The following is a 25,676-nucleotide window of genomic DNA, read 5'->3' as shown; positions in this document are numbered from 1 at the left end:
TCCAGAAATAAACAACCGTGCTTATGCTGGGGTTAGGGCCTGGGGACACAATGGCTGCCACCAACCAGACCACCACATAGGACCAAAATGATACAGGATACAGGTGCCACAGACTTTTTAGGCCTCACAGCTGCTCAATTCACTTCTTCTTGGAGGCTAAAAGAAGAGTCGTGGTCTCTGTTAAAAATAAAAAAATAATCTCCACGGCAGGTAAAGCTTAGTGGCCACTGAGAATCTTGTGCTGGTCGTTGAAAGAACACGGGACAAATGCTGTCCGCACAGTCCCAATCTTGCTGTTGTCGAGGCTCTCGGACTGCAGGAGGTCCCTCTCCTACCATGCCAGCTGAAGGCGTGAACTTTTAACTCCTTCCTTACATCTACTTTTCACCTGTAACTATAAACTTGCAGGGCTTTGAAATTCCGCCCTATGTAAGGCTCCTCAAATTATCTCAAGCCCCTCATCAGGCAAACCTAAAATTCAGTGAGAGGCAGCTTATATGTCCAAAATAAGAAAGAAGGAAATCTCACAATCCAAAAACCAAAGGTAAAGCAAAGCAAGCCAGACAAAAGGGACCTGTACGGAGGGAGGAAGGCACGGATGGTGAGCAGCTGTGTGAAGCAGGGGCAAGGCCTCCCAACTTGATTCCAAAGCTACAAACAGGCCTTGGTCTCGGGAGGCCAACTCCAAGGTCTTGGAGAGGCACTTCCCACCAGACTCCTACAGCCCAACGTTCTCCCCACACTTAGGAAGGAACCCACCCTTGAGCTGGCAACTCAAGGCAATGCGCTCCTTTCACTCCTCTCTGGGGGATCTCAGAGTAGGCATTACATCCACCCACGTGTCAAGCTATTTTATACAAGCAGCAATTATATCATGCTTCAGAGAAAGAAACAAATTCCTCTCTTATTCTATAAAGTATGTAATATGAGGCGGCCATAGGGTAACAAATGTGTCTGCTTTGAAAAGTGATATTGCTAACTAGTTTAGACCCCATGTCCTGGGGGTCAGAGAAAGCTTTATAAAATTAGCCAGAAGTCAACATGGCAAACTCAGGGAAAGAAAGGCACGGCTTTGGCGCCAGCTGTGTGCAAGGGGAGACCAGAACATGGGTAAGAACTTCTGCCTGGGTCCTGTTGCAGAAGAATGGGTTCTGGGGTCTCTAGGCCTCTCATAATACAGAGAAGCAGCCTATGGGAAAAGAACGAAGGGACTTCTGAGTTGCCATTCACCTAATTGGGCTAACGACACTTAGCCCTATTTATGGAGTCGTGCTCCACTAGACCAACAGGAAAGGCCTTGCTTGTCTTCCAACAATTTCAACAGAAAACAAGTCTCTTCCTGTATTCACAGATACTCAGAATTCCTAAATTTGTCCCAGTCACAATTATTGACTAATAAAGATCATTACTGTTCTTTTTTTTTTTAAAGATTTTATTTATTTATTTGACAGACAGAGATCACAAGTAGACAGAGAGGCAGGCAGAGAGAGAGAAGCAGGCTCCCTGCTGAGCAGAGAGCCCGATGTGGGGCTCAATCCCAGGACCCTGGTATCATGACCTGAGCTAAAGGCAGAGGCTTTAACCCACTGAGCCACCCAGGTGCCCCAAGATCATTACTGTTCTAATCATCTTTAGGCTGCTTTCCCCTGGAGCTGAGTCTTCACATAGGATATTGCTATGGGCCAATACGGTCTTCAAATTATCCAGGTTCCTTCCCTCTCAGAAGGCTGAGACCAAGCCTAGGTTACAATACCAAGGAATGTCAGCATATTAAATCAAGTAAGTAAGCTATGGGCAAATCCGCACATCAGCATGGACTGCTGGGCAAAGGAACCATCCATGCTCCATTCCTCCCTCCTGCTTTTTGAGGCAAGCCCCTGTATTCTGGTCACACTGAAGCAGGGTGACCACAACGTCTTGATTTGCCCAGGACAGGGCTCCTTTTATTTTCAAAAGCACTTTGATTTGGATGATCACTTATAAATCACTTTACCTAAAATCCAACTTAAGCCAGTGAAAGAGGTAAATTAAGTTCTTCCTGACTAACTCTCAGCCGCTCCATTCAAAGGGCTTCTTTTTATGTTTCCACTTGGGCTCATGATGTCCTCTCCTTGAATCATCTAGATGATTCTGCTGTCTCTACCACCGGTACGAATCCGCCCTTTCCTCTATACCTCAACTCAGGAGCCACGTTCTTCAGGAAGCTTCTCAGTATACCCTGACCGCCACAGATCTCCCCTTTCTTGGAAGTTCTAGCACACAAGCCGGCACTTCCTAAAGCCTTAATATTATTTTCAAGTCATTTTTTTGCATGTGTAACTATACAAGCTGTAAGTTATTTAAGGGCAAAATCTGTGTCTCATTACTTCTTTCACATCCCTTAAAAAATCCAGCTCTGTGACAAGGACGTAATATCTTCTGATTTTCAAACCTGCCTAACCAGCTGGCTCTGAGCTCTAAGACGCAGGTGCCTCCTAATGCTGACTCCCTTCTCCCACAGCACCCTGGACTTTTCCTTTAAAGCACCCAATGCAGGTTGTAATTATATATTGATTTGTATGCGTATTGTTTAACACTCAGGTCCGAGAGGACAAGGAATTCGCCCATATTGTTCATCACTATATACCTAGGATCCCCCGCAGTGCCTGGCAGTGTTAAAAAAAAAAAAAAATCTGCTGATTGGATGCATGTCAGATGGATAGACAGACAGACAGATAATGGAATAAAGAAAAAATCATCTCTCAAAGTGAACCCTCCAAGTTTTAGGGCCTGAAACCTTTGAGAAGCTAATCGGCTTCCATTTCTAAAGGAGCATGTGGTAGTATATCACAGGCTTATTAAAACCTTCCCCTTTCCTCAGGAGGAGCTAGAGAGTAATTAGGTCCGCAGTCCCATGCAGTCTAGGGTCTAAGACATGAGTGACCATCTCGTGCAGATGGTGCCATATTTCTCCCTGTTACAGAAATTGCTCAACTACAAAAAACGGGGTCTCAAGAAGACAGAGGAAATGTAACAACCCCAGGGAAAGGGCTGGAAGGCATTCCAGGATCAAGCTCCCAAGAGCATTTCATGAACCACCTCAGAGCAGTCTCCCTGAGGTACACAGGCTCTGACAAGACAGCCCAACTCCATCATCTCAAGTCAGCAACATGAGACGTCACGCTGCTGACGGTTATAAACTGCTGTGGCAAGACTGAGCTGTGAGGGGCACCTGGGTGGCTCAATGGGTTGAGGCCTCTGCCTTTGGCTCAGGTCATGATCTTGGGGTCCTGGGATCGAGCCCCACATCGGGCTCTCTGCTCGGCAGGGAGCCTGCTCCCCCCTACCACCTGCCTCTCTGCCTACTTATGATCTCTATCTGTCAAATAAATAAAAATATAATTAAAAAAAAAAAAAAGACTGGGCCGTGAGATCCCACTGTGTTTGCAGTGACATCAATACATACTAGGAAATGCTGAGTAAGAAAAAGAAACTCAGCATAATTTTGGACCCCGAGGCTGTGTGCTAATTAATTGAAAAGCCTGACATTTATATAATGCTTTAGAATTTAAAAACATCTTCATAATTCCACTTTCATTTAATCCTTACAACATTCTCATGAAAGAGAGAAAATATTACCATCTCTGTTCTAGTGTAAATTCAGTAAATCTGGGAATCAGGAACAACCAGCAAGCCACGTCTTCTGACCCCTTACTCTCTTCTAGGTACTCTGTACACCTTCAAGTGAACTGTACCTTTCCAGTTCTTAAACCAGCAGATTTTTTTCTTCTTTCTCAGCCTCTGGTCATGAAAAGAATGCCAATTTATGGGAAACGAGTAAAATTTATGGGAAGTGGAAAAACCTCTGAAGGCACTAACCTCCCTCCCTCCCCCTGCACCAGAGGGGTGCGGAGCGGGCGGAGCGGGCGGAGGGGAAACGAAGCAGCAGCAGTGACAAACAGGACATAGGATGAGGTAAGTTTAGGGTCTGTGGCTCCACCGAGTTCTGCTCAAACTTGGAAACGCTTCTGCTCAGGGACCAGCCCTGCCAGAGAAAGCAATCCCCAACACTTCTGACAGAGCACAGGAGACTACCAAAAGCTTGCTGCTACAGGCCACTGCGCAAGCTGTGGGATTCTGGGTGAATTTCGGCCTGATCGTCCTGACACCCCGCATCTTGTAAGTCTACCCCTGCTCTGCAGTTGAGTTCACTCCCTCGCTGCCTCTCATCTAGCCAACCAGAACCGTCTCCTAACTTCTTCCTGGGCCTCCAACGTTCCCTCCTCTCAGTGCACCTCCCACACGATCACCAATGCAATCTCAGATGTCAGCCCGTCTTGGGATCTTCCCGGGCCCCTCCCGCCCCAGTCTGGTGAACTGCCGCCCCCCTCCTATGCTTCAATGGCACTTCTCTGATGGTGTTTCTCCCCAGGTTTACCAGACACTTCCCAAGGCAGCGGTCTTGTCTGCACACAGTCTAAAGTCTTAAAGGTAGAAGATACTCGATAAATGTTGATTAAATTGAGCCCATTATGCTTTATTTCTGGCCTTACCATCCAGCCTGTTCGGGAAGCAGAAGGCTCCGTGGGGAGCAGCAAGCAGCATCTCTGGAAAGGAGCACTGAGGAGCCTGAACGAAGAGGAGCCACCGCACCTGTGTGGCATACCAGGGCTCCAGTCACCCTCGGCTCACCGCGAGGCAGGTGGGAAGGTGACCAAAACCTTTGGCTCCTTCGTCAAGAGCTTTCAAATTCTCACATGGGAAGGGTCCAAGCAGGCTGCTTTGCCTTGTCCCAAAGGCTCTCCGTTTATGGGCACCAGCTGCGGTTCTAGGGGGCCACCAAAAGGGGAAATGGGGAGATGGGCAGCCCTTCTCATTTCAACACTTCAAAACCAAAAGGGGGAAAAAAGTCACCTGAAAACTACTCCTTTGCCCCACTTGCTATTAACAGAGTTTGTTCTGTAGCCAATGTATTGCTGGTCCGTATTTGTGAGCCACTCAGTTTCCCTTTGCTAACAGGAAGGTTGCTTGGGGTCTGCTGTCCCCTCAGAGCTGGAGATCTTCCCAGGGCCAGACCTCATGTTCTCACAATTTTCTCAACTCAGAATAGAAGGCCCAGTAGCGACCTACCCCAAGTACCACATCAAGTAACAATAACGAAGAACGTGTGTGGTGCAGAGTTTCCCAACATCACTGTGGCTTCCCCTTCCAGCTCTCTCCTATGACTGGTAATCTGACCACGTGTGACTATCAATCCACGCTCCCATCACCTTTCATGGCCCTCCACTCCCTCAGAACCCCCAACCTTCCTCACTCAGCTTACAGCCATGACCACTCTCCTCCATAAACTCAACTCCCTTGTCCCCTTCTTGCTTTGTTGAACTTTCTTGGCCTAAACCCAACCTGCACACAAAAGGGTGCATCAGTGTTCATAGCAGCATTATTTACAATACCCAAAAAGTAGAGATAACCCAAGTATCCATGAACCGGGGAAGAGGTACACAAAATGCTTATATATCCATATGATAGAATAGTATTCGACAACAAAAAAGGACACCGACTGATACATGCTATAACATGAACGAACCACCAAAACATGTGAAGTGAAAGAATCCAGTTACAGAACCCCATGTATTACATAATCCCACTTACATACATACAACTGGCGAACTTAATAATTATTAAATTGTACACTTAAAATGGATGGATTTTATGGTATGTAAATTATACTTCCATGAATTTGTTTTAATAAACTAAAAAAAAGCCCTCTGGTTAAATTCACCTATTCTGTGATTCAGCACTATGGCCTTCTCTACAGCTGGAGAAGAAAAAGGCAACCATACTGGCCCCACTTAAAACTCAGGTGGGTTCTTTTTTTTTTTTTAATTTTTTTAAAAAAAGATTTTATTTATTTGACAGACAGAGGTCACAAGTAGGCAGAGAGGCAGGCAGAGAGAGAGGAAGGGAAGCAGGCTCCCTGCTGAGCAGAGAGCCCAATGTGGGGCTTGATCCCAGGACGCTGGGATCATGACCTGAGCCAAAGGCAGAGGCTTTAACCCACTGAGCCACCCAGGCGCCCCTCAAGTGGGTTCTTGATCTTGTCTTCCAATCATACTGTTTGTTGAGCTTCTTTGTTTCCTACTCGCCTCAATTATCTCCTTCTCCTTAATTCTCCAACCTCATCCCCATATAGTCCCTTCTCATCTGATACTCCTAACTTCCTGCTTCACCGAGAAAACAGAGGCCAGAGAACTTCCAGACTCCCATTATCACACCGACCTGCTGCCGGTTCCTATTCTGCTCTCTCTAGCAGGTACGTGTGACTATTTAAATTAAGATTAAATAAAATTAAAAATTCAGTTCCTCATGCACAGTCGTCACATTTCAAATGCTTAAAAGCTACATGCGGCTCCTGGCTCCTATACTGGACAGTGCAGACACAGAACCTCTCCTTCACTGCAGAGAGATGATCTACCTACTGCCTATCTGTCCAAAACGTTTCCTCGACTTACAGGTACGTCTCCTCTCTCCCACCTTAAGGGCACTGCTCCCACAATTCCTTCCTTTCTCCTACATGATCACTTTCAGCTAAGAGATCATTTCTATTGGCATACAAATATGATCGTTACTGAAATCGGTAATAGGTAATGGCAAGAATGATGAAGATGTGATATGATAAAGGTGTTAGCTGATGCTACTGTCCCAATCATATGGCAATACATGAACACATGTGTACACCTTAAACTTACAAAATGCATATGGTAATTTTTAAAAAAGATAATGGTAAGTATTGCACAACACTGTAAATATAATTAATGCCACTGAATTATACACTTAAAATAGTTAAAATGGCAAATTTTTTAAGATTTCTTAGAGAGAGAGAGAGCCAGAGAGCATGCACACAAGCAGCAGGAGCGGGGGGCAGAAGGAGACTCCCCACCAAGCAGGGAGCCCCACGTGGAGCTCAATCCCTAGGATCATGACCCAAGCCAAAGACAGACACTTAACTGACTGAGCCACCCAGGTGCCCCTAAAATGGCAAATTCCATGTTTCGTGTATATATATATATATATATATATATATATATATATATATGTATGTATATTGTATATATACTACCACAATTTAAAAAAGATTTAAGGACAAAATCATCTCTCATCATCACTTTTCCTACAGTACCACCCACTACCAGCTATGGCCCTATTTCTCTGCCTCCCTCTGCTTCTCTGACTTCTTTATTTCACCATCTCCAATTCTACTTTTGCTCTCGTCCTCCTCACCTCTCAAGTCACCACGCCTCTACCACTCCACCAAAATTGCTTTGATCAGCTGCCGAACCCACTGAACAGTTGTTCTTATTCAACTTTATTTATCAGCAGCTTCTGAGCACTCCCTCCTCCTAAAAACACCTTCTCACCTGCTTCCGAGTCCCAGACCTGCCTCTCAGGACCTGGTCCTCTACCTTTTCCTTTCTGCAACTCTGCCCACCAGGCCTCGCTGGACTTCTACCCACAAACCGCCTGACTCCTTCAACTTAACCCCATTATTCCGTCACCTGAAGGCCCTGACTTCCCTCTTGTCATTACTTCTCAGGCCCTTCTGAACAGCCAGAAAAGCCCTGGTCTATTTGGTCCCTCTATTTTTTTTTTTAAAGATTTTATTATTTGACACAGAGAGAGAGATCACAAGTAGGCAGAGAGACAGGCAGAGAGAGAGGGGGAAACAGGCTCCCCAATGAGCAGAGAGCCCTAACCCTGCATTGGGCTCGATCCCAGGACCCTGAGACCATGACCCGAGCCGAAGGCAGAGGCTTAACCCTCTGAGCCACCCAGGCACCCCAGTCCCTCTATTTTTTTTTTTTTTAAGATTTTTATTTATTTATTTGACAGACAGAGATTACAAGTAGGCAGAGAGAGAGGGTGGGAAAGCAGGCTCCCCGCTGAGCAGAGAGTCCGACGCGGGGCTTGATCCCAGGACACTGAGATCATGACCTGAGCCGAAGGCAGAGGCTTAACCCACTGAACCACCCAGGCGCCCCGTATTTGGTCCCTCTATTTAAGATCAAGTAAGGCCTACCCCTTCCTTGACTGAGCCTTGACCCTAAAAATAATGGATATGAACTTCTAGCTCCTTAAAGGACATAGTCAATCTCCCTAACAGTGTTATAATACTCTCAGGAAGATAGCTGAAGTTGATTGCCAAAAGTCATCCATGTCAAACACGTATTTGCATTGTCTCCAGTGGATCTGTTTTAGTTAGGTTCTTTTATTTGGATGATACCTGAATAAATTTTGCATTCAGTGCCCAGAAAAGGAGAGCACTCTTTTAGATTTCTCAGGAAGCTGGATAAGAATAGAAGATGTGTTTGGGCCCAAATAAAAAGGAAATGATGGCTATTACAGTCAGCTCAAGACTGGAAGTTAGTCAATCAAGATTCTCATTTTCACCCTATTATTCAATCTTAAAAAGGATACACTGTATAACATGGATGAATCTTGAAAACATGATGCTAAGTGAAAGAAGCCAACCACAAAAGACCACATATGGTGCGACTCCATTTACATGAAATGTGCATCTCTAGTACATCTCTAGCCACGTACCTAGAAGCATCAAGGAATGGTCTGTAGGCCAAGCTGATCCATTCTTCTCTATTTGATGAGTATTTTGGCTCCCGGGGCGTTTCTCTCGTGGTGTCCAAATCCACTAAATAATGGCATTTACTGATGTCAATCTGCAATGGAGAAAGGCCAACGCTTCATCAGCAATTGCAAAGGTCCTTTTAGGATAAGGAACATCAATTACAATCCTAAAAATTCCCACAGGGTTTCAGAAACACAAAACTCCAAGTCCTTGGACGACATTACCTGTGCTCTCTCCCCTCAGATGACAGTGTTGGGTGCTGAGGAATTATTTAGGCTCCTCGTTGCAGGAGAGAGACATGCACCCACCCAGCCAAATATATAGGTAAGCTTTGGGAGTTCTGACACGAGTTTGGGTATTAAATTCCTCTGGCCTCACAGGCACTTCTGAAGCTAACATGAGTCCACAAGCTACTCAGAAAACTCTCTTCTTCTATCATTCCCTTCCAATCTACCACCGCTTATCGCAGAGACTGAAAGGGCATCACCTAACCACATATGCTAATGTGTGAGGAAGCCCTATGTCCGCCGACAGAGCCATGTGAAGTCACACTACACCTCCTAAGTGGTACAGCAACATCATACATCATCATCTCCTTCACAAATTCAGAGAACTGACAGAGACACGGGAACTGGCATTGTAGCAAAAGATCAGTAAAAGCAAGATACCAGAACTGTAAGAGTGGAGAAGGTTACAAAAAATATATAGCAACTCTTAGCAAAACTATAGTCATCCAGCTGCTTCCAACAGGGATACATCAGAGCATCCCAGGTAATCATAAGAGAATATTAATACATTTCACTTAAAACTATCCAAGTACCATGCTTCTTACAGAATTGACTAATTCAATGGAACATGCTATGATACTTCTGCTGTTAGTCCCTAGTTCCTAGTCCTAGCCAAAAATCACAAGTATATGACAGAGCCAGATCTGGACCCAAGCCAGTATGACTTCGAAAGTCCTATCAAGACTGGCCCAAATGACTGATTCAGAAGGAAAGTGCTCTCAGGAGCTCATCTAAACGTTTCCTACAAACTAAAACCAATGAAGAGTCCTCCTAGAATGCCAGGTTTCAGCTAAGATAAAGGCCATTGGAAACATAAACAGATTAATATGATAGCAAATCTCATATTTAATGGTAAAGGGTTAAAAGTTCTTCCCTTGCGATCAGGAATCAGTCAAGACTTACCACTACTTTATCCAACATTGTACTAGAGATTCCAGTCAGCAGGGTAAGGTTAAAAAAAAGAAATGACAGAAGACATGGAAAGAGATGATAAAACTCCTTCATCACAATGATATGAGCGGTATATGTAAAATCTGGTTACCCAACACATTTTTGGAATTCAGAGAGTTTATCAAACTTCAGACTTACAGGATGTAAACATCAATGTCATATATTCCTACAGAACAGCAGACAATATAGAAAATGCTTTTATTCAAAATTATGTATATTTTTATATTATAAAAACACAATTCATAAGAATATGAAAATGTATGCCCTGGAATAAATCTAACAAGAATATGGGAAAGTCCTCTATAAAAAATTATGGAACTTTATTGATAAATGTATGTCAACTGATCAATTTATAATGTGGTATATTCATATAATTAAAATGTGGCAAATACATGTAATGAAGTATTGTTCAATCTTAAAAAGGATACATTGTATAACATGGATGAACCTTGAAAACATGATGCTAAGTGAAAGAAGCCAACCACAAAAGACCACATATGGTGTGACTCCATTTACATGAAATGTCTAGAACAGACAAATCTATTGAGACAGAAAGCAAATTAGTGGTTGCTAGGGACGGGGGAAGTAAATGCTTAATGGGCATGGGGTTTTCCTAGGGTAAGAGGTGGGGAAGGATGAAAATATTCTGAAATTAATGGTTATGGCCTCACAACAGTATGACTGCACTAAACACCACTGAATAACACACTTTAAAAATCACTGCTTACCCTAAGATCCAGCACTTCCATTTCTAGTACCCAAAAGAATTGAAAGCAGGGACTAAAAACAGGTTTTTTTTCTTAGATTTTTATTTATTTACTTGACAGACAGAGATCACAAGTAGGCAGAGTTGGAGGCAGGGTAGGGTGGGAAGCAGGCTCCCCGCTGAACAGAGAGCCCAATGCGGGGCTCGATCCCAGGACCCCGGGATCATGACCTGAGCTGAAGGCAGAGGCTTTAACCCACTGAGCCACCCAGGTGCCCCAACAGACATTTATTTTTATATATTGATTTATTTTTAAGATTTTTATTTATTTGATAGAAGAGGGAGAGAGAAAGGGAATACTAGCAGGGGTAGCAGCAGAGTGACAGAGAGGCCCAATGAGGCCCAACAAGGGGCTCAATCTCAGGACCCTGGGTTCATGACCTGAGCCAAAGGCAGATGCCCCAAAACATATATTTATATCCCAATGTTCACAGCAGCATTAATCACAATAGACAAGAGGTGAAAACAACTCAAAAGACCATCATGGAAGAATGGATTAAAAAAACTATATAAGGGGTGCGCCTGGGTGGCTCACTGGGTTAAGCCTCTGCCTTCGGCTCAGGTCATGATCTCAGGGTCCTGAGATCTCTGCCTGCCTCTCTGCCTACTTGTGATCTCACTCTCCCTCTGTCAAATAGATAAATAAAATCTTAAAAAATTAAAAAATAAAAAACTATCTAAGGCGTATAAATTTTCAGTTTGAGATGATTAAAAAGGTCTAGAGAGAGCACCTGGGTGGCTCAGTGGGTTAAAACCTCTGCCTTCAGCTCAGGTCATGATCTCAGGATCCTGGGATTGAGCCCTGCATTGGGCTCTCTGCTCAGCAGGGAGCCTGCTTCCTCCTCTCTCTCTGCCTGTCTCTCTCTCTGCTTGTGGTCTATGACAGTCAAATAAATAAATAAAATCTTTAAAAGAGAAAAAAAAACGGTCTAGAAATAGAGAGTGGAGACAGTTATACAACAGTGTGAACATGCTTAATACCACTGAATTGTATCCTAAAAACAGTTGAAGTGGTCAATTTTATCACAATCAAAATTTACTGAAATAAATTTTAATCTTAAAAAATTTGACAGTATAGTATTAAATGGAGGGATAAACCTTAGCCCTAAATAATCACTGTTATAAAGATGCAAAGTCTAAATAAATTGATCAATATAGTAAATGCAATCTCAAAAATTCCATCAGACTTTTTTGGTGAAACTTGATAAGTTAATTCCAAAATGTATAAGGAACTGTATAAGGACAGCCAAAGCACCATTAGGAAAGAAAAGCAAGTGATGGGCTTACTTGCTATAAATTTAGAGTAATTAAGACAAAAGGTGTTTAGTGTAGGAATAGATTGAGACTAATGAAGAGAATAGAGCCTAGAGTGGATGCAGGATGATTTATGTCCCAGTGATACCTCAGGTCAATGGGGAGAGGATGGGCTCTTCACTGACCAGTGCTGAGACAACTGGATCCACTGGGGGAGAAAATGGACCTCAACCTCACCCCACTCACAAAAACCAATTGCAGATGGATTATAGAACTAAATGAAAAAGGCAAAATTACAAAGTTCTTGGAAGATAACATCAGAGATCTTCAAGATCTTATGTAGAAGTCTTTTTAGACAAGACACAAAACGCATGAACTACCAAAAAAAAAAATGGATAAATTTGACTACATTAAAATATCTATTCATCAAAGACACCCTTCTGAGAGTGAGATGAGCCACAGAATGGCAGAAGAAATATGTAACAAATTCAACCATCAAGGATTCCTATCTAGTATATGTAAAGAATACCTGCTAGTCAACAAGACAAAGACAGACCACCCAATAGAAAAATGGGCAAATGACTAACAGGTACTTAAGAAGAAATGGGCAAATGACCTTGACAGGTACAAAGAAGAAATCTAAATGGCCAAAAACAAATGAACAATGCTCAACCTCATCAGTAATCAAGGAAATGCAAATCAAAATCACAATGAAAATTTACAATACCAAGTGCTGGCCAGAATGTGGAGCAACTCTATCCATCGCTGAAAGGAGATTAGATTGGCACAACATTTTTAGGAAATTATTTCACAGAATCTACAAAAATTGAACACATACATACATGATCCAACATGTATCAGGTTTTAGACTGAATTGTATGAAATAATTAGTGCTTCACTGTTTAATCCATAAAATTGGTAATTCACTGTGATTCAAGCTAATGTACATCCAATAGAAATAAATGCCCCAAAAGACAATTCAAGAATGTTCAGTGTGGCTTTATTTGCAGTTGGCCCAGACCAGAAACAGCAAACAGCCATCAACAGTAAAATAACACCCTGTGGTACAGTCACACAAAGATATACTATGCAGTAACAAAAGAAAACAAACTACAGCTACATGCAACAACATGTGTGATTATTATTAACAAAATGTTGAGGGAAAAGACCAAAATGCAAAAAAAAAAGAAAGAAAGAAAGAAATGCAGTATGAGTCCATGTACATGAAGTTCAAAAACAGCCAAAACTAATTTAAATCGTTTAGGAATGCATATACAAGCGGTAAATCTAGAGAGAAGAGCAGGGAAATTATTACCATAAGAAGTCAGTTGAGTCCCCCTGAAGCGGGGAGTGGGCAGTGATCAAAGGGAATTGCTGCGGGAGTTCTGGATGGGGGTAATGCTCTAGTATTTGACCTTGGTGATGCTTACACAGGCACCTGGCTCTAATATTACTGATGACCGTACACCTGTGTTTTGTGCACATTTAGGCTTATGGGTTATACACAACTAAAAGTTTTTAAAAAGTGCTTTTAAGAACAACTAGGTCACTTCTAGCCTGCAGTAAACTCTGTCTTCCCCCCCACCCCGACCCCCTCAACCCCTCCTCTAACTCACAGTACTGTTCCCATTCTCTCCTAACATTATTTATATGTAAAAGTCTTGAGTCTCACATCTGTCTCTACATATGGGCTATTCCTCCAGGGGAGAGAAGGCACACTGGGAATTGACGTCAGACCCAATTCCATTCCACATAACTCTAAAAATGATTCTTCGCATAAACACTTCAGGAAGCAGACTTTCTGGTCTCAACACCCACTCTGTAGCTCCCAAGGATTTTAAAAACATGAAACAAGTTTTTAAAAGCTTTGCAAGCGCCATGCCTCTGTAGTCAAATAGAAGCAGCCAGGGACAGAGACTCCCACGGTCTCATGCCAAGACCTCCTTCGGTTAGATGGCCTCCGTACGACACTTCAATATTTGACCTCAGCCTGGCCTTTTCTGGCCAGGCATACTCCAGGTCTGATTATCTAGATTTGGTTCTGGATACAGGGGTCTCCCAAAAATCTGGGTAGTAACTAACTAATACCCAACTAAACCAGTTAGCTTTTGGTTCCATTCATCACACCATCCATATGCAAATTCCATTTAATGTTGTTAGAAAGATACCATGGCAAAATCATATTACTTGAGTTAATAGTCCATTAAAAAATATATAACCTCTTCAGTCTTTTTGGGAAGCAGCTGCTGATTTTTTTTTTTCTAGGAAGCAGTTAATGAACAACTAAAACACACAAGGACAAAGGCTCCCAGCAGAAAATGGTTAGCTATGATCATGGGCAGGTTCTTCTTCTTCTTCTTCTTTTTTTAAGGATCTTATTTATTTGAGAGAGAGAGAAAGAGAGAGCATGCACAAGCTGGGGGTCGGGGTAGAAGGAGAGGGAGAAAGAGACTCTCTGTTAAGCAGGGAACCCAAAGCAGGGCTCTATTCCAGGACCTTGGGATCATGACCTGAGCTGAAGGCAGACACTTAAATGACTGAGCTACCTAGGCGCCCCAAGGGCAGGTTCTTTATTAGAGAAGAAATAAGATATTTAGAGAAAAGGACAACAAACAACAAAATAAAAAGGCAACCTATGGAATGGAAAAAAAAAAATACTTGCAAACCATTTAACTGATAAGGACATACAACTCAAGAGCAAAAAAACAAATTATCTGATTTTAAATGGGCTAAAGACCTGAAGAGACACTCCTCCTAAGAAGATACATGAATGGCCAACAGGTACATGAAAAAGTGCTCGATGTCACCAATCATTAGGGAAATGCAAATCACCATAATGAGATACCACCTCACCTTGCATCTGTTAGAATGGCTATTATCAAAAAGACAAGTGATAACAAATACTGGCCAGGATGTGGAGAAAAAAGAACCCTTGAAAACTGTTGGTAGGAATGTAAATGGGTATAGCCATTGTGGAGAACAGTAAGGAAGTTGCTCAAAACTTAAAAAGAATTACTATGGGGCGCCTGGGTGGCTCAGTGGGTTAAAGCCTCTGCCTTCAGCTCAGGTCATGATCCCAGAGTCCTGGGATCGAGCCCCGCATCGGGCTCTCTTCTCTGCAGGGAGCCTGCTTCCTCCTCTCTCTCTGCCTGCCTCTCTGCCTAGTTGTGATTTCTCTCTGTCAAATAAATAAAAAATATTTAAAAAAAAAAAAAAAAAGAATTACTATATCATCCAACAATCCCACTTTTGAGTATGTATCTGAAGAAAATGAAGTCACTATCTTGAAGAGACATCTACAATCCCATGTTCATCGTGGCATTATTCACTAAGACATAGAGACAACCTACGTGTCTGTTCACAAGAACTAAGACATGGAGACAACCTACGTGTCTGTCAGCGGATGAAATGTGATACGTATGTAACATGCGCACGTCACGTTTCATGGACTAAGTCAAAGTCCTTGTGCACATGCACACACAGGGATTTTATTCAGCCATAAAAAAGAAGGAACCCCTGCTATGTGTGAAAACATGGATTAATCTTGAGGGCATTACGCTGAGTGAAGTAAGATTGACAGAGAAAGACAAACAGTATATGATCTCTCTTACTGTGGAATCTAGAAAAGTTGAACTCTCAAAAACAGGTGTAATGATGGTTACTGGGGGAAGTGGAGAGAGGTTAAAGGGTAAAAATTTCCGTTACAGGATGACTAAGTTCGGAGGATCTCAAGTACAGTCTAATAACCATCGTTAACAATATGGTGTTGTAGGGGCACCTGGGTGTCTCAGTTGGTTAAGCGTCCAACTCCGTTTTGGCTCAGGGTTGTAAGATGGAGCCCTGCGTTAGGCTCCACACTCAGCAAGGAGTCTGCTTGAGATTCTCTCCCTCTCCCCCGACCCCTCTCTAAAAAAAAAGGGGGGGGGGAGCCAATACAGTGTTGTACATCTGAACTCTAAGAGAGCAGATCTTAAATGTTCTCAACATTTAAAAAAAAAAAAGGGGGTAACTTTTTGTTACGTGAGGTGATGGACACATGCTAACTCACCCAACTGTGGTCATCACTGTACAACATACACATTCAACAAATCACCAGATTTTAGACAATGTTGTGTGTCAATTTTATCTGATTGAACCTAGAGAAAACATTTATTTAAACAATTAGAAGAGGAACTCTCTGTCAGGGGCTTAGATTCAGGTCTGGGCTCCACCACAAACCAGATGGGTGACCCATACTCACTTACCTTTTTTATACCTCAATTTCTTCTGTAAAATAAGAATACCACCATTTATCTCAGAGAGTTATAATGAGGATTAAATGAAAGGATTCACTTGAATAAAACCTGTAAACTACACAGATCGCTGTAACATTAGAAGGAATCTTTGACGAAGTCCATGAAATGTGAGAACTTGGCTGACAAGAAAGAGCTTTGGAGCATTAGGGCCCATTAAAATGAATCGTTCTTGTTCTCAGTTGCCATCAGTGTTTACTGTCAATTCAAGCTATGCCCAACACATAGGACAAGATTAACTACTCACAGTTCTCCGTTAGCAACGAATTAGCAGCATCTACTAAATGACACCAAAATGAATCTTCTGGGCATCATCAAAGCCTTTATTAAGTACCTATTTGGTCAATTCTAAACTAGAATATACAAAATTCTTGTGGCCATGTCTCCATTACTAAACTTATAATTGAGGTCAGGAAATGACATTAGCACATATAAAATACAGAAAGTTAGTATTAGAAGAACAATCAGAGTTCAGAGAGGAAGAAATCGCTGGGGGTTGAAAAGATTTCCTGGAGATGGTGGTAAAGGTTAGAAAGAACAGAGTCAAAACAGCAGAAATGAGCATGGTTTGCAGGGGAAGCAGGAGAAATACGGCTCGTCCCAGGAGGTGTGTTCTGAGAAAAGTGGAGAGAGAATCTGAGGGCTGACAATCGAGAACCCAAATTAAGAGAATCTAGATTCTGTGCATCAGGAATCTACTCTAGGCTTTTCAGCCAAAAAGTGAAGTGATTAAAAAATGGGTCTCAGAAAGAGAGAGATGCATACTGGCTACGCGGGTTCGGGGAGTAGCACACAGCAGTCCTGGAGGGACAGGCTGGAAGCAAGCACTCCACTCACTAAGGCATCCAGTCTGCTGTGAGTGAAGGCACCCTGAGGTTCTGTGCAGGGGGAAAGAGGAAAGAAAGGGTAAGTCTCAGGCCTATTTCAAAGGAAACCAGTGATACCAAGACTTCTAACCCAGTGAACGGGAGAAAAGAGGGAATGCAAATGAAGAGTCAGTCTAGGTGAGATGGAGAAAAGATGTTATCTTGTATTTTACACCAAGGAACTGAAAGAAGGTCCCTGTACCTGGAACACCGGGACTTAATGGGTGTTTGCTCTTCCTACTGCCTGCAACACTGTATACTCCCACCCCATAAATCCCCCATCATCTTTCAGATCCCAGCCGAAAATTATTTCCTTGGGACAGTTCTCCAAGTTATATGCTCTCAAAGCATACTCATAGCATAGCATAGTAACCACCACGTCTCCATTAAAACACTCCATGATTTGTGGCACCTGGGTGGCTCAGTCGGTTGGGCAACTGACTCTTGATTTCAGCTCAGGTCATGATCTCGGGGTTGTGGAATCAAGCCCGGCATTGGGCTCTGTGCTCAGCAGGGAGTCTGCTGGAGATCCTCTCCCTCTTGCTCCTCCCTTGCTCTCAAATAACTAAATAAAATCTTGGGGGGAAAAAACTCCATAATAATAATCTGTGAATTAACTGGGAAGTCAATAAACTCTCTGGAAGCTGGAGCTGTGTCCATCTCATTCCCTCCTGCATTCCCAAACCATGCCCAATACAAGGCACACAGGAAGTGCCAAGACAGAGTGAACAAATGCACACAAGAGTACAAGGAAAAAGCTGAAACTAAGAGGAGGGAGGAAAAGGTGAAATGGTAGGAAACAGGACAGAAGAGAGGAGCGGAGCAGAGTGGAAGAGCACAGATAACGAGCGGGAGGACGCCTATGGTACTGAGCCAGACATGAAGAAGAAAGGCATGGAAGAGGTCATTAGAGAGGCTGTAGGAGAAGAATCAAAGGAGTATAGTTTTGAAACTTGGGGAGAGTGATTTCAAAAGCCACAGAAAGGCTGTGAGGAGACTCTGAGACGGAGAAAAGTTAACAGGTGTGGGTTCCCCAGTTGCACCCAAGAACACACTTATCACAGTGTAATATGCCTGTGGGGGACAAGGAAAGAACTCACAGCCCAGCCTCCTTTTCTCTGTGACCTTCCCTGCTGTCTATCCCACTGCCTGAGCCAAGCCCCACAAGTCCTAAGACAGGAAGGATGTGAACTTGCATTCAGGCATCTATCAGCTGGAAATGACAATGACGCACGTAGCTTTAAAAATAGAGATCTTTGGCAAGGGCCAACGAGCAGTTCAGGAACATCACAGAGAAACCATCTCCATGTTTAAGAGATCTCATTTCTCAAATGTCACTGAAAAGTCTGGTAAACAAACGCAGTAAAGAATCCTCTAAGACTTTAAGAGGAAAATGCGAAAGATCCATCAAAATCAATTAGTCCCATAACCTCTAAGTTAAGTGGGAGGACCGAAGTTGAGAAAACGGTTCACTTTGCCCCGAACTAAGTACAGTCTGCTCCTAAACTGAGGCTGTCAAACAGCAACAACGTCTGGCATAAGTCAGGAATTTAATGTGTCTAAGCAGTACGCAGCATGTCTTTCTTTCTAAAACATCTAATAAATTTTGATTTATTACATTTTCTCATATATCTCTGTAAGCAACACTAGTGAAGCCCAGGACTTCTGTGTTGAGCCTTCTAAGCTCTATGGAGGCAGAAACTGAGTCAGTCTTGGCCAGCACAGTGTCCCCTGGTGCCCGTATGTACCTGGCACACAGCAGCAGTCCAAAAGTACTTGCAGAAGGAAAGAACGGTCACCAGCGCACCAGGAGGCTGGACAACTTCAAGCACCAAGTGTCAATAAAAACTAAGACTAGCTATCTTTAAGTGCCAAGAATTTTCTCTCTTAGCTTCTAGCTCCAGGAAGGCAATCTATTTCCTCTAAAATGTCATACGGTGAAGATTAAACCGCACTGTAATACATCTACTAAAAAAATCTCTAATGAGCAAAATGAGTTCAAGCTCCAGTAAACTATTAATTTTGAGCAAGGCTAGCTAGACAATTCACCATAACAAGATTTAACTTATTTGGGTATTTCATAGAATGAAAAATTGAAGTATGAAAGTTGCCTAGAGAAATCCATTTCAACAACTATTCCTGGATCCCACTACTGTGATGAGAATACACAAGACCCTCCAGGTCTATGAGTGAACTCCTACTACTGCAAATGGCGTAGAGAACCCACCAAGCACAGAAAATTTTAAAAATCACACTCAAAAGCAAACAAATTCCAAATGGATATTCCTTGCTTTTCCTCAACTCACAGACAAGATGTGGCAGACAAGTTCAGTTCTGCAAGCCTATACTCTGCATATAAAGAATTTGTGAGAATCTATCCTTTAACTCCATTTTAGCCTCATGTTTATTATTAAAGAACACAATTATAACCAGAAATCCTATGTTGTGTGTGTGTATATATATCCTATTGTACTTAAATATACATTATATCAGCCAGCAGCCATAAAACAAACAAGTATTTGAAACAGCAAACTCTCCTAGAAGACATCAGCAGAAAAGCAGAATGCTACTCCAAACCTCCCGCCCCCAACCAAGCACTTTTCTTACTTAAGTTGATCTAATATTACCTTTTGTGTCAAAAAATGGGACCCCAAATACTCTGCCTCTAACTCTAGCTCTATCACTTAGGGAAGTCACTTAACTCAGTCTCAGAGGTTTTACCAGGTCTCTGGAGGATCTGGACTGAAACCACGGAAATTGCTCTGAACTCTAAGGAAAGATCATTGCAGAGAAAATAATTTTGTCACGAGTGCAAACACACTCGTGATTCTACTGATTCTCAGTAGAGTCTACTGAGATTCCAGTCCTCCCAAAACTACTGCTGCTCATCACTAGAAACATCTTCATACTAAAAGACATCCAGCACTGGAGAACAAATACACAGGAACTGCTTTCCATGTTGTCAAGATTTGGGCAACCACAAAGACTTCTCACACTGACCACAGCTGAAGATGCGTTTGTCAAGAAGGCAAAGGCAAAGTAAAGATCATTCAGTTCTCTGAATTAGCTGATGTCAAGGAGCTATTTAAAGCCAAGATATTATCACTGTTGTTCTGACATTGTTAAATATGGAAAGGGTGAGGGAAATTCTGTGGGCCTGCATACTTGAAAAATGTTCAATTTTTACAAGGCTTCTTCAATTCTAAGTGCTTCATCAATATAAAACATGTGATTTACTTATTTGTGGGAAATAAGGAATATCATGGAGGACATTAGGAGGAGGGGAAAATGAAGGGGGAACAATCGGGAGTGAGAGATGAACCAAGAAAGATTACGGACTTTGGGAAACAAACTGAGGTTTTTAGAAGGGGGGTGGTGGAGGACGGGTGAGCCCATGATGAGTATTAAGGAGGGCCCGGGGTTGCATGGAGCCCTGGGTGTTATATGCAAACAGTGAATAATGGAACACTACGTCAAAAACTAATGATGTGCTGTATGGTGACTAATATGACACAATAAAAAAATATTACTGTAATTCTCAAAAACAACTTTCCTGAAGGAGAATATCTATGCATTAAAAAAAACACTTCAGGGGCATCTGGGTGGCTCAGTGGGTTGAGCCTCTGCCTTCGGCTCAGGTCATGATCTCAGGGTCCTGGGATCGAGCCCCACATCGGGCTCTCTGCTCAGCGGGGAGCCGGCCTCCCCCTCTCTCTCTGCCTGCCTCTCTGCCTACTTGTGATCTCTGCCAAATAAATAAATAAAATCTTTAAAAAAAGTAACACTTCATATTTTTTTAAAAATGTGATTTGGGAATAGGTCGCATGTCTTACACAGCCTAGAGTTACCACACAGATACTTCCTGAAGCTGACAATGGCACACAGAAAACTCAGGACAGTTGTTTTCCTTCTCACACTCCACGTTAGACATCACTAATCAACTGCAGCACTCTTGCGCAGGCCTAGACACAATCTCCACATGCTTTTTGACCTGGGGCGCCAGTAAGCCACTACCAACTGATCTGAAGAGTCAAATGAACCGACATCACTTGCCTTCCTTGTTAAATCAGTACCTGGGGGTGAACACCCAGGATGGTGGTAATGTCAGTCAGTCAAGCCCAATCCACGTAACAGAGTTCTCAACAATGTATCTCCATAGAAACAAATCTGTTTTTACACAAAACCCATTATTTAGAAAACTAAGAAATCATGGGAAATTGCTTATCTTTCTTTACAACAACAAATTCAAAGTTTCTTTTGTAAATTAGACTTTAAAAATATCAGCTTAGGGCGCCTGGGTGGCTCAGTGGGTTAAGCCGCTGCCTTCAGCTCAGGTCATGATCTCAGGGTCCTGGGATCGAGTCCCACATCGGGCTCTCTGCTTGGCGGGGAGCCTGCTTCCCTCTCTCTCTCAATCTGCCTGCCTCTCTGCCTACTTGTGATCTCTCTCTCTCGCTGTCAAATAAATAAATAAAAATCTTTAAAAAAAAATCAGCTTATATAAAATATTTCAAAAATACATCTATAATAAAGAATGAAATCGTAACACTATGTTAACTATACTGGAATTAAAATAAAATAAGGGGTGCCTGGGTGGCTCAGTGGGTTAAAGCCTCTGCCTTCAGCTCAGGTCATGATCTCAGGATCCTGGGATCGAGCCCTGCATTGGGCTCTCTGCTCAGCAGGGAGCCTGCTTCCCCTTCTCTCTCTGCCTGCCTCTCTGCCTACTTGTGATCTCTGTCAGGTAAATGGATAAAATCTTTAAATAAAATAAAATAAAATAAATGCAATCATTAGTGTCTATGACTAAAATCCCTAGCACTACCATCATTAAGGGAAGTCTATTAACACAGGATAAGAAACATGGTCCACGTTATTGTAACAGTATCGTACGGAGACAAATAGCAGTTCCACTTGTGGTGAGCACAGTATAATGTACAATGAACTTGTCAATTCACTATCTTGTGCACCTGAAACTATGTGCCAACTGCACTTAATTTTTTTTCTAAATCTGAATCCACTGGAAGAGAATAGAAAGCAAAAGAATACATTAAAAGGGGGCGCCTGGGTGGCTCAGTGGGTTAAAGCCTCTGCCTTCAGCTCAGGTCATGATCCCAGGGTCCTGGGATCGAGCCCCGCATCGGGCTCTCTGCTCAGCAGGGAGCCTGCTTCCTCCTCTCTCTCTGCCTGCCTCTCTGCGTACTTGTAATTTCTGTCTGTCACACGTGTATGCTGAATCATGACACAAGGTATTTCTCATTCTGTATTGGAGATAGAGAAATCTGAAAGCCACTCTTTTTTTAAAAAAAGCCTATTAAATATCAAATTACAAAAGAAAAATAAATCATACATTTTTCAGATAATTTCTAGTTTAGAGTTCGGTTGAACCATGTCTACAAAAAGCCATACACCATTTTTGTATGTTTCCATTTTTTATTTTTTATATTGTCAGGATGCCTGGGTGGCTCAGCTGGTTAAGTGTCTGCCTTCAGCTCAGGTCAAGATTCCAGGGTCCTGGGATCAAGCCCCACATCAGGCTCCCTGCTTAGCAGGGAGTCTCCTTCTCCCTCTGCCTGCCACTCCCCCTGCTTAGGCTCTTTTTCCCTCCCTCCATCTCTCTCTCTGACAAATAAATAAAATCTTTTACAAAAATAAAGTTTATACTTTTTAAAAACATTTCATTTATTTATTTGCCAGAGAGGGAAAGAGAGAGAGAGAGGGAGAGCACGCGCACAAGCAGGGCAAGCAGCAGGCAGAGGGAGAGGAAGAAGCAGGCTCCCCACCGAACAAGATCCCAAAACTCTGGGATCATGACCTGAGCCGAAGGCAGCCTCTTAACGGACTGAGCCGCTCAGGCATCCCTGTATCATAATTTTTAAAAGAACCAGAGGAAGACAAACACACAGACAAATACCTGCCCTTTAGGAGCTCACTACTTGAGATGGACAACACCAGATAAGTAAACTTGAAATGGCAGTCAGCCAATAGAATAAAGCAATTACGCCGAAGTTTAAATAAAAAGGAACAGGAAATTAATTTTAATCATCCGGAGTTGGCAAAACGTGCTCACAAAATTTTCTGCTATTATAATTCTCTGTTTAATCAGCCAACTGACATTAATGTCAGTTCCTGGAATGTATTTCATGACCCAAGAAGACAGAATGACTTTATGAACTCAAACCTTCCACAGTCATTTTCGTCACCCTTCAAAAGGGTGTTACTTCAATAGATGAAAGTCTACCCAAGTAATATCTGCACCAACCTATGAAATTATAGGCCCAGTTCCCTACTTGAAATGTTGGGAAAAGGTAGGTAGGGGAAATAGACTGGGGCCCGTGACCAATTTTCTAGAGATTCTTATGTTGGGTTTTAAGGGGTGACTTTGCTAGTTTATTTGAAATTCTGTGATTTCCCAAAATACTCTCATATTGAAGTGTTAAGAGCAAAATATATTCAGGAGAAGTAGTTTTCTATGTACTATTTCCTCTACTAACACATATACTTGGGTTGATTGTAGGTGTTAAGAGTAAATGGGTTTGGGGGTACCTGGGTGGCTCAGTCGGATGAGTGTCTGCCTTTGGCTCAGGTCATGATCTCAGGGTCCTGGGACTAAGCCCCACATCGGACTCAGCAGGAAGTCTGCTTCTCCCTCTCCCTCTGTTCCTTCCCCTGCCTTGTGCTCTTTCTCTCAAATAAATAAAATCTTTAAAAAAAAAAAAAAAGTAAATGGATTTTTTTTAAAGGTTAAGTCAATGTTTTAAAGGTAAATAGTGCATAACTATGTGCGACTGGGCAAGGTAAGTGGCCATGGGAAAATTGTGTCACAACAATCAAGAGAAGTTTCAGTAGCTCTCCTTTGCTCAAAATCTGCAAGAAACTCCCAAAGAAAACAAGATCTGTAGCCTGGAAAGTGGCTGAGTAGACTAGTTGGAAGAGAAGTAGGAGAAAAAGAATAGCATTATAGGAACAGCAAACTCCGCTTCTGAAGACTCACAGGTGTAAGCGAGCCAGGCACAGAGGCTACGTGACAGGAGGCAGGGTGTGGCTCCCAGGCTCTGAACTAGAGCCATCCTGTAAATGACCCTGACCGGAGAGTTGAGAGGCGTCCATGTGAAAACAGACCTAGCACAGGTAAAAGAAAAGAACTGCATTTTCCTGGAATGTATCAAATTGATAGGGAACCAGCTAAGACATGAGTCTGCTGAGCAGTGCGCCCTGCCAATTCACATTAGAAACAAAGGACAGAAGAAGGCGAGGCTGTACTTCAAGTGACTCTGAGATCACAGGTGGGATCTCAATGTCTATGAAGCAAAGGGTTATCTTCTGTTTCTTGTCAAGTTAAAAGTTGGCACTTGAAGAAGCAAAATTTAAAGGGAAGCACACAGCGGGATATAAGCAATGGAGTCAAATCATAAAACTGTTGAAAAAATTTTTCTTTAAATTGTAAGACTATTTTTTTTTTTTTTTTTTTGCGTTACAGCTTTATAGACCTATGAGTTCCTGGCAAGAGTCAGAACGCAGCTCACCAAGACCAGAACGAATGTGCTTAGAAAAACTTCCAACAAAGTGAAGAGATTTTTAAACTAAAATCTGAAAGGGGAGGGAAAACACATCCAAATGAAAATCATAAAATCAGACATTGTAGTCCAAAAGATTTAATATTTTTTAAAAGTACACAGAAGTAAGAACTGAATAATTTTCAGGAAAAACATAGAAGAGTCTTAGAAATAAAAACCTATGGTCTCAAATGTCAGCAAAGCATTTAATCGGCTATGTTAAAAGAAGATGGCAAATCCAAAGCAAGGGCAGGCACTTTTCCGTATTCCTCCTGCTAAGTCCAGCTAAAAATCCTGGACCCGATGTATGAAACAAACCCAAGACAACTCCAAAGGGCAGAGAAAAGAAGGCAGGCCAGCTAGCAACCTCAGGACCCCAGGAACAATACTCTTATACAATAACCACTCTACCCTAGTAGTGACAGTTTTATGTGTCAACTTAGCTAGGCCACAGTACCCAGATATCTGGCCTAACACCAGACTAGATGCTGCTGTGAAGGTATTTTTTAGATTAGATTAACATTTAAAATCAGGAGACTCTGAGTAAAGCAATTACCCTTCATAATGTGGGTAGGCCTTATCCAATCAGTTGAAGACCGTAAGACCAAAAGAGTGAGGTCTCCTCAAGGAAAAGAGAAATCTGCCTCCAGACTGCCTTTGGACTCAAGCTACAACATCAGTTCTTCCCTGGGTCCTCAGCCTGCCAACCTATCTTGCAGATTTCAGACTTACCAGCCCCCAAAATTGTGTCAGTCAATTTCTTAAATAAAAATCACTCACACACACACTCTCTCTCTCTCTACTGGTCTGTTTTTCTGGAGAACCCTAAAACACTAGCCAAACACGACCCAAAAGAGTGTCATCCCATCTACACCTCTGACAACAAATGACCAGCAGAGCCCCGACTTCCACCTTCACCAGGCAGCAGTGAAGGGCCCTTCTCCCGCCTGGATAGTAACAGAAAAGACTGAGTGGTAGGGAACCAGGACTTACAACCCTGCTGGGTGGTAATGAGTCTCTTTTCTCCACCACCTACCCTATGGCATCGGAGGAAACCACACAGGGAGCCTGGACTACATTCTAA

The 25,676-nt window shown here is 42.6% G+C and overlaps 1 protein-coding gene across 3 annotated transcripts in view; it reads right to left on the bottom strand.

The window, feature by feature from the left end:
* Window positions 1–25,676, bottom strand: part of ALG9 (ALG9 alpha-1,2-mannosyltransferase) — a 96,032-nt gene that overhangs the window by 16,086 nt on the left and 54,270 nt on the right. For all 3 annotated transcript variants that reach the window (XM_046017156.1, XM_046017155.1, XM_046017157.1), the window contains one exon: window positions 8,581–8,711. In XM_046017156.1, the coding sequence (XP_045873112.1) occupies window positions 8,581–8,711 (131 nt within the window). The remainder of the gene's footprint in view (window positions 1–8,580; window positions 8,712–25,676) is intronic.

The sequence above is a fragment of the Meles meles genome, chromosome 8 (assembly GCF_922984935.1).
Source record: "Meles meles chromosome 8, mMelMel3.1 paternal haplotype, whole genome shotgun sequence".
Taxonomy (NCBI): Eukaryota; Metazoa; Chordata; class Mammalia; order Carnivora; family Mustelidae; genus Meles; species Meles meles.
This window is presented reverse-complemented; position numbering and strand designations above follow the sequence as displayed.